General features: G+C 52.7%; 1 protein-coding gene across 2 annotated transcripts; it reads right to left on the bottom strand.

Moving 5' to 3' along the window:
- Nucleotides 1–814: 814 nt before the first annotated feature.
- Nucleotides 815–19,362, bottom strand: Mybpc3 (myosin binding protein C, cardiac). 2 transcript variants are annotated; one of them, XM_029474135.1, is made up of 35 exons: nucleotides 19,255–19,362; nucleotides 18,022–18,288; nucleotides 17,365–17,481; nucleotides 17,178–17,285; nucleotides 16,940–17,088; nucleotides 16,293–16,410; nucleotides 15,867–15,915; nucleotides 15,662–15,691; nucleotides 15,469–15,522; nucleotides 15,076–15,078; nucleotides 14,771–14,782; nucleotides 14,423–14,586; nucleotides 13,416–13,548; nucleotides 13,151–13,153; nucleotides 12,920–13,044; nucleotides 12,738–12,843; nucleotides 12,487–12,653; nucleotides 12,004–12,169; nucleotides 11,371–11,477; nucleotides 11,101–11,130; nucleotides 8,512–8,651; nucleotides 8,223–8,303; nucleotides 6,362–6,521; nucleotides 5,830–5,934; nucleotides 5,556–5,744; nucleotides 4,535–4,669; nucleotides 4,286–4,453; nucleotides 3,089–3,177; nucleotides 2,739–2,934; nucleotides 2,419–2,558; nucleotides 2,079–2,238; nucleotides 1,847–1,983; nucleotides 1,409–1,595; nucleotides 1,190–1,227; nucleotides 815–1,100 (listed from the first exon to the last, which is right to left on the bottom strand). In XM_029474135.1, exons 1-34 carry the CDS (start codon nucleotides 19,301–19,303, stop codon nucleotides 1,217–1,219), a joined length of 3,855 nt encoding a protein of 1,284 aa, XP_029329995.1. In that variant the 5' UTR covers nucleotides 19,304–19,362; the 3' UTR covers nucleotides 815–1,100; nucleotides 1,190–1,216. The 2 variants fall into 2 exon arrangements, with proteins under 2 accessions (XP_029329995.1, XP_021006227.1); XM_021150568.2 differs by having other exon boundaries at nucleotides 815–1,088.
- Nucleotides 19,363–20,693: the final 1,331 nt, after the last annotated feature.

Raw genomic sequence — 20,693 nt, 5'->3', positions numbered from 1 at the left:
GCTGTCCCTAGCTCATCTGCATCCAGCGTTGGCATACTGAGATCCTGCCCTGGCCTCCTGCCTCCTGCGCTTCCTGGGGTGCCAGAAAGGAACACCTATGACACTACAGCTGTAGAGTCCTGAGATGTTCTGGGCACTAGAGAGGAGGTGACTTGGGCATTCACACCTGAACAGCTTGATAAAGAAGTCACGGGAAAACACGGGTGCTGCTCTGAGACCCTGTACACGTGTGTTCAGGTGTGGTGTGGTGACCTGGGCCTCCCAAGGGCCTGGGGGCCAGGGCTCTGTAAAAACCAAACTGGTAACCCATGTCCAACCCTCATGGGATATCTATGCCATGGGAAACCCTGGCACCTGTGGGCAAAATACCCACCACACTGCCATGACACTTCTGAGACCTGCTGGCCACAAGATTTGTAAGGAAATGTGGTCTCTTGGGAGGAAGTCAGAGAAGGTTGTGATTTCCTGTGTCTGAGCTGCATGGAGTCACTCTGTCCCATGAGATGTGGTCATGAGCTGTGGGCTCTTGGGGTCTTGATGTCTAGTACAGTACAGGGCTCTACTGCCCTGTGCCCCGTATAGCACCCAGCTGGTGTTGCCTGGGTTACTGGCATGAGGCCCATATGCCTGTGCCTCCAATGGCTTTCACTTCCAAGCTTCCTCACTTGAGCATGAGGGTGGAGGGAGGCTGACATCCTTTCCAGTGCTAACTGATGTCCCACAAGTCCAGGACACTGAACTGGAGAGTGGCGTGTCTGCCAAGACCAAGCGAATCCTGTATGCTTTCCCATGGACATGAACAGGAGACATCAACCCCCAGGGACAGCACAGATCTTTTATTGCTCCTACACAATGAGCCAGCCAGAAGGGCCTGTCCCCAGTCACCACTTCTGAAGCCCACACACTTTATGCTCCCGGTATTAACATTATCCTTAGGATCAGTTTCTGCAGAACCCAGCAGACCTGCCTGGTGTCACTGCTGGCCAGTCCTTCCAGGATGCACAATTGCACACACACACACATGCAGTAGCAGAAAAGGGTGTTCCTCCAACTCCCGGTCTGGTACACAGCCTGGCATCCATTTGTACCTGAGACATAGGCTGCCTTGTGGATGAACTGTGACTTCTTGTACCCCCATTTCCTGATAGCCACCCTAGGCCCTTGGTCTTAGGTGGTTTGGAATACGTACCTAGCCATCTCTGGGGAGCCATCCTCGTCACTGGGGAACTGTAAGAGGGAAGGAAACCATGTGATTCCCTAGTTTTCCAAAAGCCAAGATCCACTGAACATGTCAGGACCAGTGATCTAGCAGCCAGAGGTACTCCTTGAACCAGGACAGCAGAGCCAAGCCCAGGGTCCATGGCGCTGTCCTGCTTTCTCCCAAGCCCTGGCCCAGAAGGCTCCTTACCTCGCACCTCCAGGCGGCACTCACACTGTGCTTCGCCCTGCAAGTTGGTGGCCCTGCAGACATAGACACCACCATCATAGGGGCAGGGCTTCCTGATCTCCAGGGTCAACACTCCCTGCTTGCAGAACATGCGGAAGCGAGCATCTTCTCCCAGATCCAGGCCATTCTTGAACCAGGAAATCTTGGGCTGAACATCAAGTAAAAAGAAGAGGAGAGCATTTTGGTGATGGGAGAACCAGTGAGAATTCAGAGAGACTATTCTAGAAGTTCCCACTAGAGCACCAGACGCAGCCAAAGGCTGAGAATGAACAGAGAGTCAACAATGAGGGATTAGGCTCTGTTCAGGGGAAAGACAATATACAGACTGGGGAGAGTTAACCATAAGGAGCCTAGGAGACCAGCTTCCTGTCAGTCTAGCCCAGGACCTTGAGTCCCTACCTTAGGACTACCTCGGACAGCACAGCAGAGGATGGCATTATAGCCTGCAATGATGGAGCGATTTGCCAAGGGCTGGGTGAAGCTTGGGGCCTCAGAGAAGTCCAGGGCCTTGTATTTGGGTGGCTCGTATGTGATGCCTGTTGGTGAGAAACCTTGGTACCAAGAAGGTCACCCCAAGCTAGGCTCCCCCTCCTTCCCCAGATTCCTCACAGTGTGAGGGAGGGTACAGCACCTGGTCTTGGAATAAAGACAGGCTCCTTGGTGGCAGCAGCTTTGTCACTGGAACCCACCATGTTATGGCTGAAGACCCGGAAGTAGTAGCCATTGCCAATGATAAGCTCTGATACCACACAGTGAGTGCGTCGGTAGTGTTCCAAAACTGTGAACCACTCCTGGAGGATGTGAAGGAAGGGAGGGCTCTCTGAGGGACCTCTGCCTTTCTTGGGTACCCCTTGTGCCTCTACCCCTACCATGCAGGAAACCAGAATAATGGATTGGGGGTGAATGGTAAGCACAGGGGAGGGCTGCTGGACCTAAGGAGGGCATATGTAGACCCAGGGCCCCAGGCTCACCATGGTCTTCTTGTCAGCTTTCTGTACAGTATAACCCCAGATCTCTGTATTGCCATCATCTTGGGGTGGCTTCCATTCCAGAGCCACATTGAAACCCCAAGTCTCAACGATCCGGATATCCTGGGGAGGGCTTGGCTTGTCTGCAGGAGACAGATCTGATTGGCACACTGAGCATTCTGAAGCTACCGAGCAGAAGCAGGAGCCTGTTGGTACCTAGAAGCCCCTCCTTCTAACTGCCCTCGGCAGGAGCTCTGAGCTGGGCTCCCAGACACAAGGTCAGGAGACAAGGGTGCTGAAAGGGAGGTTCCAGGGCCACATACCCACAATCTGCAGGATCAGCGTTGCCTTGTCCTCCATGTTCTCAATGCGAACTGTCACCTGGTAGGTGCCCGAGTGGGTGCGGCGGGCAGCTCGGATGAACAAGATCGTGTCTGTGGGGCTGTTCCGGATGCTCACCTCCTCACCTGCCAGGGGCTGCCCCTCTTTGGTCCAGGTCACCTGAGGCCGGGGTTTGCCCTGGGGGAGGATGACCAGCCCAACCCTGAGCTTGACACTCCGAAGGGGCAGGTTCTACACCAGCAACACGTGGATGGAGGCCTCAGGGTCTGCAGCCTCCAGGAGATCCTTCAACTGTGATTTCTTCTTAGGGACAGGGAAGGAGTCAGCCTACCTGGAAAGGGATGAGGAGGTTCACAGGCTCCCCAACTTTCTTCTGGATGGTCTGACGCAGGTGTCTGGGCAGTTGGAGCCGTGGTCGCTCTGTGGGTAGAAAGGGGGCAGCTCACTAACAGCCCTTCTGTAGCCCAACCCTAAGGATTCCACAGGTCCATTCTCTCCTGGGGCAGGGTCCAGAGCACTGTAGCTGAGAAAAAAAGTTCCCATGGGCCAGACTCTCCTAACCCACAGCAATTGCAGTATGCTTAACACTAAAAGCTGTACACTGAGCTTCAATATATTACTATCATGTGTGTGTGTGTTTCACTTTTGAGATTTATTTATGGACTTATGTGCATGAGCATCTAGCCTGGATGCATATATGTGCACCATGTGTGTGCCTGTGTTTGTAGAGGTCAGAAAAAGGCAATGGGTCCCCTAGAACTGGAGTTAGGAATGGTTATGAGCCACACATATGTGTGCTGAAACCAAGCCCTGATCCTCTGCAAGAACAGCAAGTGCTCTTAACAGAGAGCCCATCTTCCCAGCCCCTATGTTATCTATCGAGGGGGAACTCATACAGCCCAGCCTGCTACACATCCCTCACCCTCTTCCAGCACTCCAGGGTGGGGTTACGGGCGGGGCTTGGGGACACGGGAGCACTGGGGGCAGGGTGCCACTGTGTTCAGGGTGCTACTGTGTTCAGCTTCAGTTCAAGATGGTAACGAAGTTATTTGGAGCCACACATCTTGAAAAATGTAAGCAAAGGCTCTGATTCTATGCTTGTCAATTTGTTGCTTCCCTCTGACCTAGAGAACCAACCCTTCTACCTTTGTTGAGGTAAAGAACAGAATGAGCCAGGTGCAAATGGCACATTCCCAGCCCTCAGGAGTTAGAGGCAGACGGTAAGTTTGAGGCTAGCCTGGTCTACATAGTTCCAGAACAGCCAGGACTATGTAGAGAGACCCTGTCTCAAACAACAACAAAGACTAACAGAAGAATGGGAAGTGTATCCCAGATGACCTTAAATGGCTCTGAAAAGCCTCACTGTTCAGTTCTGAGAACAATACCTATGTGCTGGAGTGCCTGAAGGCCCTGGCCCTTCCTACCCCTGCCCCTGTCCCTGCCCTTGCCTACTAAAGCCCATGTCCCCAGCCTGTCTTGATTGGCAAAGGGTGGCCAGTGGCAGGCCTTTTAGCAGAAGGGCACTCACGCAGTATCTCCTGCACTGTCACAGGCTCCTTGGTGACAATAGGGCCTCCAGGACCTGCCACATTGTGCGCCCTTACTCGGAACAGCAGCCGTGCCCCAGTGGGTAGGTCCTTCACCAGCATAGATGTGCGCTCTGTCAGCCCCTGCATAGCAGGTGTCCACTCGGAGCCTGAGTGCAGGCATAAGTGAGTCAAAAATCACACTTTACCTTGCTAGCGCCCAAGGGCTGGCCCCGGGTGGAGGTACTCACATCCCTCCTGGCAGTACTCCACGCTGTATCCATCCAGGCCGCCAGCTCCCACGCGCTCTGGGGGCCGCCACTTGAGTGAGACAGTGGTGTCTGACACATCCTCCACAGCCAAGTGGGTTGGTTCACCAGGGGGCCCTGGACAGAGACAGAGAGGGTCTGAGTGAGTCTGTACCATGCAGAGAAGCAGCCATGAATGACCAGGACCTCAGTTGTCTGCTGATCTCATAGGAAGGACTTCCCTTCTGCTGGCTTCCAAGGCACCTCCAGGAATATTTGGTCTGCGTTTAAAGACATGTCTCTGGATTGACTTATGAACCAAGAGCTGATACAAAACAGCGACTCACTCACAAAAGAGGAAAGGAACCAAGAGAACACAAGGATTCAGAAAGGACTTGCTTGTCAGCGTGGGGAATGCTGGAAGTGTAAGAGAAAGCCAAAACCCAGTGTGAAGCGAGAGAACTTCCTGCCAATGTATGATTAGGTGAGTTACACAAACCAAAAGTTCCTTTAAAAAGGGAAGGCTGGGGGCTAATGCTATGACTCATCTTTTTTAGAGGTTTATTTCTCTTGCAGGGGACTCTGGTCACTTCCCAGAACCCACCTGGTGGCTCACAAGCTCTTGTAACTCCAATTCCAGGGGATCTGATGCCCCTTGTGGCCTCTGAGAGGATAGTATATGCTTTTAATTCCAGCACTCAGAAGGCAGAGAAAAGTGAGTCTGAGGCCAGCCTGGTCTACATACAGAGTTCCAGGCTAGCCAGGGCTACATAAATGAAATCCTGTCTCAAATCCAGGAGAAATTTAACTAGTGTTCACTAGGATGTCCATTCTACCAGTGAGGTAACCCTGAGGTCATTTAACTGGTCCAGCCTGAGCTTCTTCGTGTGTAATGCAAGGCAGTTTTCCCCCTGAGAGCACTAGAGACCATGTGCAAAGCCCTGGTGCAGAGGCCGCCTGCCGGCTAAGAGGCTGCAACCATCCACCCCCTTGGTCCCTGCATTCTGGGGATTCGCAGGTTCACCAATAGGCATGAAGGGCTGAGAGGCAGGGCTGGGCCTGGACATTCCCACGGCATTGACTGCGTAGACTCGCATCTCATAGGCTACACCCTCGATCATGCGCCTCGCCTCGTGGCTCAGCTCCCGCAGCAGATCAAAGTTGAGCCTCATCCACCTGTAGCTCTTTTTCTTCTTGCGCTCCAGGATGTATCCTGAGAGAGGAGATGAGAAGTCGGGCCTGTGCCCTGTCACTCAGGTGACAGCTGCCCTTGGCTGTTCCTGTACCCAGGCACTCACCCAGGACCGGCTGCCCGCCATCATAGGCAGGCGGTTCCCACTGCACAATGCAGGAGTCCTCGCCCACGTTGCTGATCTTAGGGGCCGCAGGAGCATCTGGGACATCTTGATGGGGAAGAGGAACCACATCAGCTATGTCCAACTCAGAGTCCCACAGCATCTCTCACCCTTCTCTTCACCACCAGCACCAGAGTCCAAGCTATCTAGACCCGGATTACCTTACCATCCATCATCCACCATCCACACTTATGCCTCCCACTGTTCACTTTCACCTCCTGTGTGTCCCAGGTCCAATGTCTACATCCACCCCACCCCACCCAGCCCTCCAGGACACAGTGATTGTCCCACAAACAGTGACATTTCTACACACCCATCTCCTCGAAGGACTCCTCTCAGGCAGTCCCAGTCACTACCATTGCCTGCTCTGGAGTGTCCCCGGGAGCATTGTTGAGTATCTGAATGAGTGAGTGAGTGAATGGGCCCTCCCTGGTGTTGTCCTGTGCTCCCCGGCCTGGAGCTCAGGTTGCCTCACCGATGACCTTGACTGTGAGGTTGACCTGGTCCTCGCCCACGGGGTTCTTTACTGTGACCGTGTAGACACCTTCATCTTCCTTCTCCGCCCCTTCGACTGTGAAGACGCTGCGGTCTTTGGTGGTCTCCACCCGGACCCGGCCCTCAGTCTCACACAACAGCTGAAAGGGAGAGAGAGTTGGGGACAAGGCTCATCAGAGCCTCCACAGTTGCCATCAGCCCTTCACTGAGAGGGAAGTTCGGTTCAGGGTCTGTGGGAAGTGGGGGGCAGGACACAGCCTGGGTGGAAACTACCTGTAAGTGACTAGTTCAAACATTTTCAATGTGACACCATATAGCCAAGACTCAGGCAAAAGGCTCAGACTCTAGTCTAGTTTTTGTCATGGAACTTAGCCTCTGTGTGTGTCAGTTTTCCTATCTGTCAAGGGCGAAGAATGTGAACCCCACAAAGCTACAGAAAGACTACAGGTATTCAAACCCTCAGAAGAGCCAGAAGTGACACAGAGGAGAAAGGCAGAATTGGGCCGTGCCTGGCAGCTGCCCTTGGTGCAGAGTGCCAGGGAACCCACCCGCACATAGCCAAGGTCAGCTCTAGAGGCACACAATCTAAAATCAGTGAGGAAGCGTTCTCCCCGCTGGCTAGCTTTCAGAGAGCCAGAGGTGCTAAGCGGGTTGTTGGAGATGAGAGGCTATCAGTGGTCTTCCCCAGCACTGGACCCTGCATGCCAAGACACCGACCTGCCAAGCAAGTACGGGGATACTGGCACAACTGTTATGGGGTAAGCACTGCTCCCTGTTAGGATCTGAGCCCGTCCCACAGAGGGGAATGCCATGTCTGGTTCTGTAACCCTGCTCAAAAGCCCATGGCTGAGGAGGTCACAGGCCCTGGAGTTGACCCTGGCTCTATTATGTTGCTAAATGGCCATGTTGTCAAATTGCCTTCTAAATGCTTTCCCCGTAGACCTGGACCTGGCTGGTCGCAAGCTTCGTCAGGAAGCTTCTTTGGGGGGCAGCAAGCAGTCAAGACAGCGATGCGTAGAAGTCAGTGCTGAGAGTAAGAGACGGAATGTCCAGCCCTCAGCCACATATTTCTACCAAGCCCACTGCCCCCCACCCCAAAGGCTCAGGGAACATTTTGGCATACGGGACATGAAGGATGTAGGGGCTAAAGGATGGGGAGGAGTGCCAAGAAATGCTGTCTTCTGGCCGTGGTGCAGCTATAGCCATCATGGCTCAACAGTGGTGCTTGTCGGCACTTGTCAAAGCCAGCCAGACATCGGAGGAAGTCATGGAAGTGCCCTCTGGGCCCCCACCCTGAACTGGGGCAATGTTGGCCGGTCAGAACTGCCAGGGAGGGCAGGGGTAGGCTGCCCGTGCTCCAGCGGGTGGTCCCTGCTCATGCGTGCATTTTCAGCACTATTGAACTTAGTGGGTTAGAGAAAAACATAAAAACGGAGCACCCCTGAGGCAGAGGCCAGCCTGGTCTACACAGGGAATTCCAGATCAGTCAGGCAGGGCTGCATAATGAGACTCTGCCAGAAGAAGAGACAGAAAGGGGTTGAGAGGGGGGATAATGGGAGTAGGAGGGATACAATGGTGGGTATGCTCATATTTCATTGTATACATGTATTAAATTCTCAAGAATAAAAAAAATGAATAAAAAGAAGAAAGTGGGAGGAATGAGGCAGGGATCCAGGTATCATTTTAATTCCAATGACGTCCACTAACACCCTGTCGAGGGGCTTGTCAGTTCCGTCCCTCTGCACCATGAACAAGCCCGACAGGTCTTCCTTAGGGTGGATATGGCATGGCTGCATAGGGAAGAGTGAGGACCACAAGCCACAACCCAACCTCAATCTTACCTTCTTATCAAACACCCACTCCTCATCAGCACTGGCATCTTCTGGGGCATCAGGGTGTGGCCCAGCTGAGGCCTTCTTCCCCTAGGAACAAAAGGGACTGGAATTAGGGTTAGGGGTGCTGAGTCAGCATTCCTTCCCGCCTTGCTCTGTCTTCTGGCCAGTGCAGGACCTCTGTGCTTAAGCTAAGTAGAGCTTATGCCTTCAGGACGGGAGCAAAGCTTCACCCTCATTTGCCCCACCCACCCATTGTACAGGAAGGAAAACTGAGGGGAGGGGGAAACTACAGTACCTGTGTTACAGTCTTCTGCCAGACCACAGTGGGAGCAGGGTCTCCAGAAATAGGGACATCCAGGCGTAACTTGTTCCCAGCAACAACCACAATGGTGTCTGGTGTGCTGCCGGGACAATCCAAGTGGATCTTGGGAGGTTCTGTATGGAGGAGTACAGTTCAGAGAAAAGGGGGCCCACAAATGTGGCAGAGGAGGTACAGAGGTCGCTTGGTGGGTGCTGGGAGCTCATGTCCCTGATGGTTGGTTTTTGTCAATTTCATCTGGGTATAATTTATATACAATTAAAAGTCCAAGTTTCAGCATAGATAGTCCTGCAGGATTTTCTTGGGTCTCAGCCAAGCATGGTGATATAAGCATGAAGTCCCAGCACTCAGGAGGCAAAGGCCAGTGCATCTCTGTGAGCTATGATAGCCTGGTCTACTAAGTGAGCTCCAGGACAGCCAGAACTATATAGAGGGACCTTGTCTCTGAAAGCAAACGCAAAAGCAAAAAACAAAACTAAAGACAGGGTCTCACTAGTTTAGCCCAGGCTAGCCTCAAACTCTTAAGTCTTGCTGCCTCAGCCTCCCATTAACTATGCACGGTCTACAGCAAGGCATGAAGAACAAACTGCACCTCAGTGTGGTACCTATCATTACTATCACTGCATGTGTCGTTAGGTCTGACAGTCTGTGTGTGCACACGTGGCAGGTGGGTGGGGACAACGTGGTAGAGTTGGTTTCCTACTTCCACCCTCCTGTGACCTCTGAAGATTGAACCCAGGTCCCAGGCTTGTGTGACAAGTACCATTTCATTTCCTCTCTAAGCTTTCTCGATTGCCCACTCTCAAGATTCTGAATAAACATACACACCTGTGTGACTACCAACCCAAACAAGATCTAGAACCTTCCATCATGCCCAGGAATTTCTTTGGGAAGTCTACAACATTCTGGTCACCAAGTATCCCATCTCCCCCACTATGTCTAGGGGAACACCAGATATCCTACTAGAAGAAAGGGGGCACACAAGTCAGGAAAGCTTGTGTTAGCCAGGTATAAGGAAGCCATTACAGGAAAGCTTGTGTTAGCCAGGTATAAGGAAGCCATTACAGGAAAGCTTGTGTTAGCCAGGTATAAGGAAGCCATGACCACAAGAGTCTTTGGGGGAGGCAGCAACACATCAGCCCAGGGCACCAGGGGATTGGTGTTCCGTGCTTCCAAACATACTTCACCATGAAGATTTCCTTCCATGGTTGATAATGTAGAGTGAGCCCACTTTGGACAGCACAGAGCTGGAGAAAGCCCTACCTTGAGTTAGTCTGCTAAAGTTAGGATTCTGAAATGCCTGATTAAATCTTAGTGTCAAAATAAAAAAGGTACTGGCAGTGGTGGTGCACACCTTTGACCCCTGCACTTGGGAGGCAGAGGCAGGCAGATCTCTGAGTTTGAGGCCAGCCTGGTCTACAGAGGGAGTTCCAGGACAGCCAGGGCTACACAGAGAAACCCTGTCTCAGGGAAGGAAAGAGAGAGAGACAGAGACAGAGAGACAGAGAGAGACAGACAGAGAGACAGAGAGAAAGAGAGACAGACAGAGAGAGAGACAGACAGAGAGGCAGGGATGGCAGGAGGGAGGAAGGGAGGAGGAAGAGGAGGAGGAGGAAAGGAGAGGAGAGGTATGCTAACATCTCATAGTGGTGACAACATCCCTGTGAAGTACACACTGTCACCTTTCATTTTAAACCTGAATAAATCAGGGCCAGAAGAGATGGCTCAGCTGGCAAAGTTAGACTTGAGTTTCATGCCCAGAACCCACATAGAAAAGCCAGATGTGCATGTATAAACCCAGCACTGGAGGGGTGGAGACAGGTGGGCCCTGGGGCCCACTCAATGGTCACCTATTCTCATCCAACGAACAAGCCCCAGGTCCCAGTGAGAGCCCCGCAGACTGAACAGTGTCCAGGGATAACAAGGACGAGGCTGCACCACACAAGTGTGCCTGTGCATTAATCTACCTGCACAAACATGAATATGTGCCCACACAAAGAATTCAAGGTCAGAGAAATTACAAATGAGCCTGTGGTCCTGGGTGGTGTAGCTGGGCTGTGCTGGCTAGATTTATGTCAACTTGACACAAACTCTAGTCATCGGAGAGGAGGAGTCCTTTACTGAGAAAATGCCTCCATAAGATCAGGCTGCGGCTAGTCAGTAGAGTGTCTTCTTAGTGATTGATGCGGAGAGGTCGGCCCTTTGTGGATGGTGGTCCTACATTCTAAAAGAAACAGGCTATGCAAGCCATGAGGAGCAAGCCAGCAGGCAGCACCCGCCACGGTGCCTCCAGGTTCCTGCCCTGTTTGAATTCTTGTCCCGGGTTCCTTCAGTGGTGGACTACAATGTGGAAGTGTAAGCCAAATGAACTCTTTTCTCCTCGACTTGCTTTTTCATCACAGTGTTTCCTTACAGCCATAGAAGTCCTAACTAAGACAGGGGTCTTAGGTCCTATTCCCAGACCTTTGCTGTCCCTGTGTCTGGAGTGGGAGGGGGCTAGGGTTGCGATGGGATGTGGGGGTAGGAGAAAAGGCTGAGGTGGCACAAATGGGTCCCAAGACTCACCCTGCCTAGGCACAAAGTCAATCTTGACCTCTGAAAGAGAAGGAAAGCAAGGAACATTAAGGGAAGGGAAGGACCAAGACAAAGGGCATCCTGGACATGCCGCCCCCCAACACACACATACACACACAGAGACACATATACACACACATACACACACACACATACACACACATACACACACACACATATACACACACATACACACATAGACATACACACACACACACACACACACACACACACACACACACACACACAATGCTAGCTCACCCATGAAGTGGAGCTTGGCAGACAGGTTGCAGGCAAACCCTTCAGGCACAAAGCTGTAGTCAGCCTCGTCAGCAGGTGTGACATCGTCAATAGTCAGTTTGTGGACCCTGGAAGGGCAGTGGTAACTGAGCTCACAACGCTGGCTTCTCCATCCACCCCCAACTTCAGGGAGCTGTGCCTTACCCTAGCTCCTTAGTGTCCTCATATTTTAAACTGCAGCTGCTTTATCAAATTTTGTGTTTTCCAGCTCTCTGGTGTGTTTTCTGAGGTCAGCAGTGCAGACGTGATGTCTACACAGGGGCAACCCCATATCAGGGACCTTGGAGACAGGCAAACACTGATCTGGGTAATCTCTGTGAACTGGAGCCCAGCACGGTCCCCAAAGGCTCTGGGATGAGCCAGTGCCACCTCCTCAGTGGCCTCTTGCCACTGCCCAGTTTGGGGAATGGCAGGGCACCTCCCCCTTAGTGTCTCCCAACCTTTTTGCCTCTGTAGCTCTGCCTTCTGTCTTGGGTGACTCCCATGTGATTCCCTTCCATGTCTGTCCTCTGTAACTTTCTCTTCCTCTCTTTTTCTCTCTTCCCTTCATGAGTCGTCTGGCCTCCCTCCTTAACCTGACTCTTTTTCACTCACCGGCCTATATGGGACACCTTTATGCGGTTGTCAGGCACCAGTTCCTTCCCATTCTTCAGCCACACACCGCGTACATTCTCATCTGAAACCTCACACTTAAACACAGCCTGGTCCTTGGCTCCCACTGCCAGGTCCGCGATGCTTTGGTATACCTCCAACTTCTTCTCTGGGGGATGGGCAGAGCCTGTGAGCTCCGGGGGAATGTGAGTGTAGTGTGGACCTCTGTGGGAACACGTGGGCTCACAGGCAATGGTATGCAGGCCTCTGGTTAGTATGTGCAGTTACGGGACACACATGTGTGTCTTGATATTATAGTTATACAGGAAACTCAGGTTCAGGGGTTGACCTCCTAACACTCTCTGCAGGGTATACTTCATTCAGCATACCTATCTCACAGATAGGAAACCAAGGTCAGGATATCAAACACTAGCCCAAACCTGCTCTTTCCATGAGGCCAACCAGGCTTGGGCTAGGGGCCCTCACCTTGCACAATGAGCTCAGCCAGTGACTGGCCTCCACTTGTGCGTACTGCATAGTGTCCTGCATCCTCCAGGGTCGCTTCATTGATGATCAAGTGGTGTTTCCGCCCATCTTTCTTGAACCGGTATTTGAAGGTCTCCTCACGTGTCAGTTCAACCCCATCCTTCAGCCTGGCCAGACATGGGACAGTGTCTCCTCTGGGCAGATGTCCCCCTCTCCAGCCCCACCTCACACCCCCACTCTCCTGCCCTCACCATTTGACTTGGGCCCCTTCTTCTGAGACCTCACACTCAAACTCCACCCGCTGACCCACCATCACCAGCTGGTCTTCCAGGGACCGAGTGATCAGCACCGGGGGCTCTGTCCAGGGAGGAGCGACATGAGAGCTGGTCCCGTGGCCTCTTTTCCTCCCAGGGTTCCCTGGTCCCTGGCCCACCTTTGACAAAGAGCTCCGTGCTGCACTTCTCGCCCCCCACCACACACTGGTAGGCTGCATCGTCAGCCAGTGAGCACTGGCTGATGGTCAGGGTGCGCTTGGCCCCGACCGACTCGAAGATGTACCTGGGCAGGGCACAGCAGCATATCAGGAGGGCACGGATGCCCCTCCCGGGCTTGGTGACTTTTACCAACCCCATGGCTGCTTCAAGCTGTTGGGGAGGAGACTTACTTGCTATGAAACAGAAGGGACCATTGCCATGTTCCACATAGGAGAGAGAGAGAGAGAGAGAGAGAGAGAGAGAGAGAGAGAGAGAGAGAGAGAGAGAAATTGATAAATGACCTGGAATTAAATTCCAAAGGTGGGGGAAGATACAAACAAGGACTGGGAGCCAGAGTCAGAGAGATCTCACAAAAATATACAAGGTAGTACAGCTCCCCCTTAGCCCCAGGACCCAGGACCCAAGACCCAGAACCCTGCCCCACCTCTGCCACACCTGCCACTCATCTGGATCTCCTGTCCATTCTTAAGCCACTTGACTTCGGCGTCCGGATCAGCCAGTTCCACAGTAAGCCGGATCTTGTGGCCCTTGTTTACCTGGTAGGCAGGCTCCAGCTTCTTCTGAAAGGCTGAACCCCACAACTCAGCCCAGCCACCCCCAATGCCCACACCCTTCCCCCAAGCACAACCACAGCAGCTATGGCAGGTGCCTGCATCTTCCTCCCCCTGTTGCATATCCCAGACACACCCTCTGGGTTTCCATAATGACCCTGTCTTCTCATCTCTGTCTGTCTTGCTTTGTCTTCCTTGAGGTTCTTTCTAACTGCTCAGCTCTTGGGCAGGGCCAGAGGCATCCAACAAGATAGAAGCTTGTTGTGAGAACTAGGAATGTAGCACACGCCCTCTCTTCCTCTTGGTAATGCCAAGCTCACCATAGCATCCCTGCCGGCTTCCCCTCCCTTAGCGCCATACCTCCCAGTTCTCCAGATCATTGTCATGGGTCTCAGGTTGTAGAGATAGAACAGGGCTTAGGCGGGTGACCCAAGGCCACAAACCCACCAATGTGTGGTATGGAGGAGTCTAGAGTCCAGAGCCACCTCACAACAATGCCTCCCCTTGCAGCCATGTTGGTAAAAACAGCTCTGCAGCTGAAGGGCTGTGAAGAAGCCCTCAAATACTCAGGCTGGGCCTGAAGACAGCTGTGGGGCTTTGAGTTAGTTCCTGAGGTCTCTGTATCTCTGTCTCCTCACTTGTAAAAGTGAACTGATACTATCCCCTGTTTGGCAGTGCTGTTGGGAGAATTAACTAGGCAATTACATAAAACATGCAGTGCTTTGCTGAACTTTTTCTTTTTTAGATTGTTCTTTTTACTACCACTGCTTGTCTTGCCCCAGAGGCTCCCTCTGCCCATGCTACAGGGTTTTGTGTGCTGCTCTCCAGCCCGGCTCCTTTGTTGGGAGCTAGCTGGTGCCTTGTGCTTTCCCTTATGTGGGAAGGGCTAACCTGTGCTCTTCTTTTCATCCTGCTTCATGCCCTTGAGCCTCTTCAGCATGCCTCGAAGGTCTGTGACTCCGTGCTGGAAGGCGATGCGCTCATATTCTGACGGCGGCGCCTGTCTCAGGATCTCCCACACGTCTTCTTCAGCAGGTGCCTCCAGCTTTGAGTCCCTGTGTCCCACAGCCCACTGGGAAGCTCAAGGCAGTCCCTCCTTGTCCCTTCCAGGACACAGGATGAGGTCCTCCCTCCCCCCCTCCCCTCCCCTCTCCTCCCCTCTCAGTCTAGGAGTCTTGGGTGTTGAACTAGGGAGGACTCTTGGCTCAGAGTGTTGAGGAGGGCCCAACCTCAACTCACCTCCGGAAACTGCTGCTCCAGATGAAGGAAAAAGACAGGCATACATTAGAAGTCTGGACACCTCCCTGCCAAGACTGGGATCCTTCCCAGCGCCGTCACTTGTTCCCTCTTCCCCATACAGTGCCTCTACTTTTCAGGGCAGGAGTCTCATTCTTCATAAAACCAGACAGTGTCAGAGCCATTTCAAGCCTCAAGAATGTCACCCTGGTGTGTGTGAGTTCCACCAAACCCCAGCAGAAAGGGTACACGTCCCCAAAGCTAACATCCTCTTGTAAGACCCAGAGCCTCCCAGCCCCACGCCTTACTCTCTGGGCAGGAGCAGCAGCAGTAGCCATGAAGGGAAGATGGAGAGAGAGGGAAAGAAAGGACAGAAAAAGAAATGAAGTCAGGGGCTGGGCTAGGTCCTTACTGCTACTGCTTTGGGAACCCTCTTCCTACTTCTTAGGGCCTTCAGAATCTGTGGAAATGGTCTACGGTAGATTCACCATGAGGTTTTGAGGGGCGCAAGACACAACTCTTATCCACACTGGGACTAAGGATGGTTATTGAGACAACTCTTGTCCACACTGGGACAAGATTCCCCCTTGATAAGGAAACCGGCTCAGAGAAGTGCCTCATTCTGTTCAGGGACACACAGCTTGGAAACCTCAATGCCATGTCTTAATCTCTGCCCTAGAAGATGTGATCCAAGGACTTACCTCTTCTTCAGCAGGGAACTAAAGTCCAGAGTCCCAGCATCTTCATGGCTGTCACTGAAGAGAGAGACCCCATGAGGCTTCTCTGAAGAGCTAGCAGGGGCTTAGGCAATGGAGTGGTATAGGAGGAAGGGGAGGAGACAGTTGGGCTCCCACCCATCTCTGTGATGGGATAGATGGAGGACAGGAAGGGTACCTGGTTCTCCGACCTGCTCCCGCCAGACTCCTGCGGAAGTTGGACAGTTTCTCAGTGACCTGGGAGCTTGCCCTTGCCCTTGCCCTTGCCCCTCACAGACTTCAGCTTGGACCCCCCACATGCATCTACCTAAAACTTCAAGGGCCCTCAGCCCTCACACCGGTCTCCCCCCAACCCCCATTCCCGAGGAAAGAGAGCCACTCACGTGCGTCGGAAAGCTGATCTGAGGTCCAGGTCTCCAGAACCAATGGCCTCTGTGTGCAAAGAGAATGTAGTGGTGGGGGTGACCTCGGGGGGTGGGAGCACAAGACTCCATCTTCTCAGCTTCTCCCAGAGTTCATATTTAGAGAGGTGAGGCAGTTTCTCATCTCAGTCTCCACAGTGGGCTGCCTCCCACTCACCTCCCAGTTCACATTCAAACTGTGTGAGGCAGGGACACAGAAACAGCATCCCACCCTCAACTTGCTCCCATGATTCTCCTGAAAGCATGCATTTCGTTCACACCTCGGGTGACCAGCACTGGCATCTGGCCACAGTTAGTCACCCTCTCTAGTTGGGAGATAGAGACAAGCCCAAGGGACCAGGACCCATGAAGACCACAAGACCAGATGAGACCCCAGGACTCCCTCACCATGGACAGTGAGGTTGAAGTTACAGCTGTCAAATTTGTCCTTGGTAGACACCTCGCAGCGGTAGCCCCCAGCAGAAGTGGTCTGAGCATCTGTGATGTGCAACTCAAACAAGTAGACCTGTGGGCAGGAGGATGAAGGAAGGCTGGGACAGGAGAGGCCCTGCGTCCCTAAAGAGAAGGGGTGTGGCAAAGCCTGCCAACCTCACATCTCAGGGATGACACATACAGAGCGCTTCTATAATTTAAAGAAAGCACCTTTCAAGAACCATGACGGGGTGGGCAGTGGTGGTGCATATCTTTAATCCCAGCACCTGGGAGGCAGAGGCAGGCGGATTTCTGAGTTCGAGGCCAGCCTGGTCTANAGAGTGAGTTCCAGGACAGCCAGGGTTACACAGGGAAACCCTGTCTCGAAAAACAAAATAAAAAATAAAATAAAATAAAATAAAATAAAATACCCATACGAGCTCTTGCCTGCACATGACCATGATAGAAGTCCAAGCAGATGGCAGATGGCTCCACTTGGGAGCTGTTTTGTGCAGTGTGCAGCCGGTATGGCTGAACAACTCAGCTCTGCCCTGCTTCCCAGTCTCCCAGCCTCCCTATGCCTGTACTCCCTGGCTCCCCATGCCCCTGACCAGGTGTCCCACCTTGCTGGCTCTGTCATAGCTGTCATGCAGCTGCAGGTGCTGGCCCACCTTGCTGCTCAGGTCCACCCACTTGCCCTTGAACCACTTGACCACAGGCGGTTTCAGGAGGCTGGCCCCAGCCACTCGGGCTGAGAAGACAATGCTGCCGCCTGCAAGAGAAAGGAGACTTCTCTGACCTTGGTCCTCTGGGGCTTCCTTTCCCCTAACCCTGAGTGTGAGCACAGAAGTTCCCACTTACCCACGGTCACCTCACCATCCTGTGGTCGCATCAGAAAGAGGCCAATAGGGTCATCAGGGGCTCCCTGATGCTCTGCGGCTGAGCCATCCTGGGTTACCGAGACTGACCCTGAAAAGAAGGCTTTTGAGGTCTGTCCTGGGATATTCCCCATCCATTGTCTTATCCCTCGTTGTCCAGCCCTCTTTACCTTCAGGACTTGAGACACTTTCGTCCAACTCAGTGGCTGGAGCAGGGACTTCTCTGGGGGCTTCTGGAGCCTCCAAAGAGGTTGGAGCAACTTGAGATTCTGCCTTCTCTGGGGGGGCTGAGGTGGGATCATGGAATAGTTTCTAATTAGAGCCCCCACTCGAACATCAGACCTATGTCCCACCTAAGATACATTCCACTTGTACAGCAGTGCCCCAGGCTCTTTCAGCCACTGGCCTCACTCCAAGAAGAGGAGCCAGCCTGCTTCTTGTCCTCTAGCACTCATGGTCCACCTGTCCCATGTCCAGATTTCTGCTCTGAGCAGCTCTGTGGTCCATCTGTTGTCCCTTTCCAGGCTCTGGCCTTGGCCCAGCACCACCACCACCAAGCTCTTAGGATTTCCCCACTAACACATACAGCTAGCCAAGTCCTTATCTGTGGGTGACCAGGCTCCGGGTCTGCTACGGGAGTGGACCCTTCCTAGAACACCACTCATGGGTTCCCACCTCCACAGTGCAGAAAGAGCTGCAGCCACAGCTAATGCTTAGAGAGATCTTGGAGCAGAAGAGCAAAACGGGCATTTCTGGCTTACAGCATTGCCAGTGCCCAGAGTCCATGCCCTGTTCAGGGTCCCAGGGCAAGGTCAGAAAGCTCTTACCTGGCTCTGTGACCTTGAGGTCAAACTTGACCTTTGAGGAGCCTGCAATGACCGCGTAGGAACCCTGGTCATCAGGGCCCGCATTCCGCACTGTCAGTGTGTGTCGCTTGCCCTCTGCTGCCAAACCATACTTGTCATTGGCGGTGATGTCGCTGCCATCCCGCTGCCACCGCACCTTCACGCCTGACCGCTCCGTCTCAGCCTCGAACACGGCAGCACTGCCAGCAGTCACCTCCGCTGACCTTGGCTTCTTGCTGAAGGCTGACACTGAAGAGCCAGATGGAACTTGCAGGAGCTAGGCTCCCTGGTACCCCACCCCCGAGACCTTTCTTCAAGAAGACTGTGTAGTAAGCACACCCCAAGCTACTTGTTTAATGCTCCAACAGTTCTATGGGGTAGGTGCAGCCATATTTATGTCTCAGGTGAGGTGAGGTTAATGACAGATGAAAGAGTCCAGGCTGTTGTCCCCATCACCATATAAGACGCCCCTACCTTTCTGCTTGGGAACACCAGTGGTAGGCCCAGCCTCCCTTCCCGTTGTGGAACCCTTGGCAAGGGCCCCAGCACTCTGCCTACTTAGGATATAGCTAAATTTGTCTTCTGAGGGCTTCAGATTAAGAATGAGCAACTGAGATAAGGCTACCCGGGAGCAGCAGGGGCCTGGGGGCTGGGGACTGGATCCCTGACCCCATGACCTCTGCAAGGGTGTAGGCCCAGTCCAGGTCTTTGGCTACAGTCTTTGTCCTTGGCTTGCCTGTTCTATTCCAGAGAAGAGAGGCACTGTCCCCCCACATCTGGAGTCAGGTCTCATGTGAATACCCTAGGGTTTCCAGCTCATGTGGCAGATACTCAGAGCTGGAAAGGGTTGCTACCCCTTCATACTCAGTACCCTTAGAAACTGAGCTCAGGGGCTCAGCTCCACTGGAGCCTAAATTTGAGTTCCTTGAATCGAGGACCCTGGCTGAAGAAGAAAATACAGGTCCAGACATGGGCTGTTGACCCTGAATTCTTCCTGACTTATGAAGTCATTTCTCAGTGGCCCTGACACTGAATTTATCCTTGATCTCATTAGAGGGATGGGGAATTAAGCAGAGAATTAGACAAAGCCCAAAGAGGACCATCCTGTCCCTTCCTGGAACCCACAGGCCTCATCCTACACCGGTACCTAACCCTGCCCACAAGCCGTGTGCACCACTGCCCCAGGTCCCGACCCAAACCCTTACGTGGAGCTACCTGGTTTCTTCCCTGGCTCCGGCATCTTGAGAACAGTCACTCCAGGCATCAAGCAGGCCACCCAAGGAAGGACTGAACAGTGTCCTGTGTTCTCACTATTTATGAGGACTGCCCCCTCCCCAGCCCTGCTTATCAGCCTCCTGCTAGCCACCTGCTAAATATAGACAAATTCCATCCAGCTGAGGTATCTTCATGGAGAAGATAGGGCCACTTGGTCTTCTGGCTTCTCCTCCCCACCCCCAGCAGGACTGGATAGCTTCCGCTCTTCCACTCCTCCGTGGATCTCAGGGGTAGCCCCACCTTTGTCTGTGTATCCAGCCACCAGAAAATTACACTGTCGAGGTGCTCTTGGCCCGTGACACCCACAGTTAAAATTCGAGGGCACAGGTGCTGGGTGGAGGAGAGGGTATTCAGGGCTAGCTGCTGTTGTTCTTTTGATCAGCAGAGCTTTGGCACACATTACTGCACCACAAGGGGCAGGGGCTGGCCTTGGACCACAGAATCCTGGGTGGGCTTGGTGGAAGGTTAGGCAGGGAGGGAATCTGCAGGGAGTTAGTGGTGTCCCCCCCCCCACACACACACACAAGGGACAAGCTAGGCGAGCCTGCAGGCGAGGGCATGGGAGCGGATCTCTAAATGTCCTCCCAAGTAGAGGACAGGAGCAGAGCTAGTTCTTGCTGAAGTCACAAGGACTAACCAAAGATGAATGCAAAACATTCTGAATTCCCTCAGCCGCCACCCCACTCCCACTGTTCTTGTTCTGTGATTGGACCCTCAGTTGGATCAGGTTCATCAGGTGTTACAGGGGAAAAAATAAATGACGGGAATCCCCATTAAGCAATTCTAGAATAGAATAGATAGCTTATACCAGAAGGAGGGAGTCCACATATAAGCATTTTCCAGTCAATAGAAATTTAGCTGTGATTTCCACCCAATTTTAGATACTTTAAAGTCACATCACCTGCTCCTAAGTCGTGTGTGTGAGTGCATGTGTTGAAGCTATAACTAGTAATTGGTCTCAAACCAATGACAATCCTCCTGCCTCAACCTAAGTGCTGCTATTCTGGGTATGCACCGCTATGCTTATCTCTGAGTCGTCCAGAGAACTGGTATGGGGCTGGAATAGAAGGCTCAGTGATTAAAAGCACTTGTTCTTGCCGAGAACTCAGGTTCCGGTCCAAGCACCCACACAATACCTCACAACCATCTGTAACTCCAGCTCCAGGGGACCCAACACCCCTCTTCTAGACTGCAGGCACCAGGCACACACATGGCACACATACATACACACAGGCAAAAAATATGTTTAAATGTTTAAGGAACTGGTGTTTGAGAGGAGGAAAAAAAAGGAAGAAGAAGAAGAAGAAGAAGAAGAAGAAGAAGAAGAAGAAGAAGAAGAAGAAGAAGAAGAAGAAGAAGAAGAAGAAGAAGAAGAAGAA

This window comes from Mus caroli, chromosome 2 (assembly GCF_900094665.2).
Source record: "Mus caroli chromosome 2, CAROLI_EIJ_v1.1, whole genome shotgun sequence".
NCBI lineage: Eukaryota > Metazoa > Chordata > Mammalia > Rodentia > Muridae > Mus > Mus caroli.
Note: the sequence above shows the minus strand (reverse complement) of the source record. Positions and strands in the feature narration are given on the sequence as shown.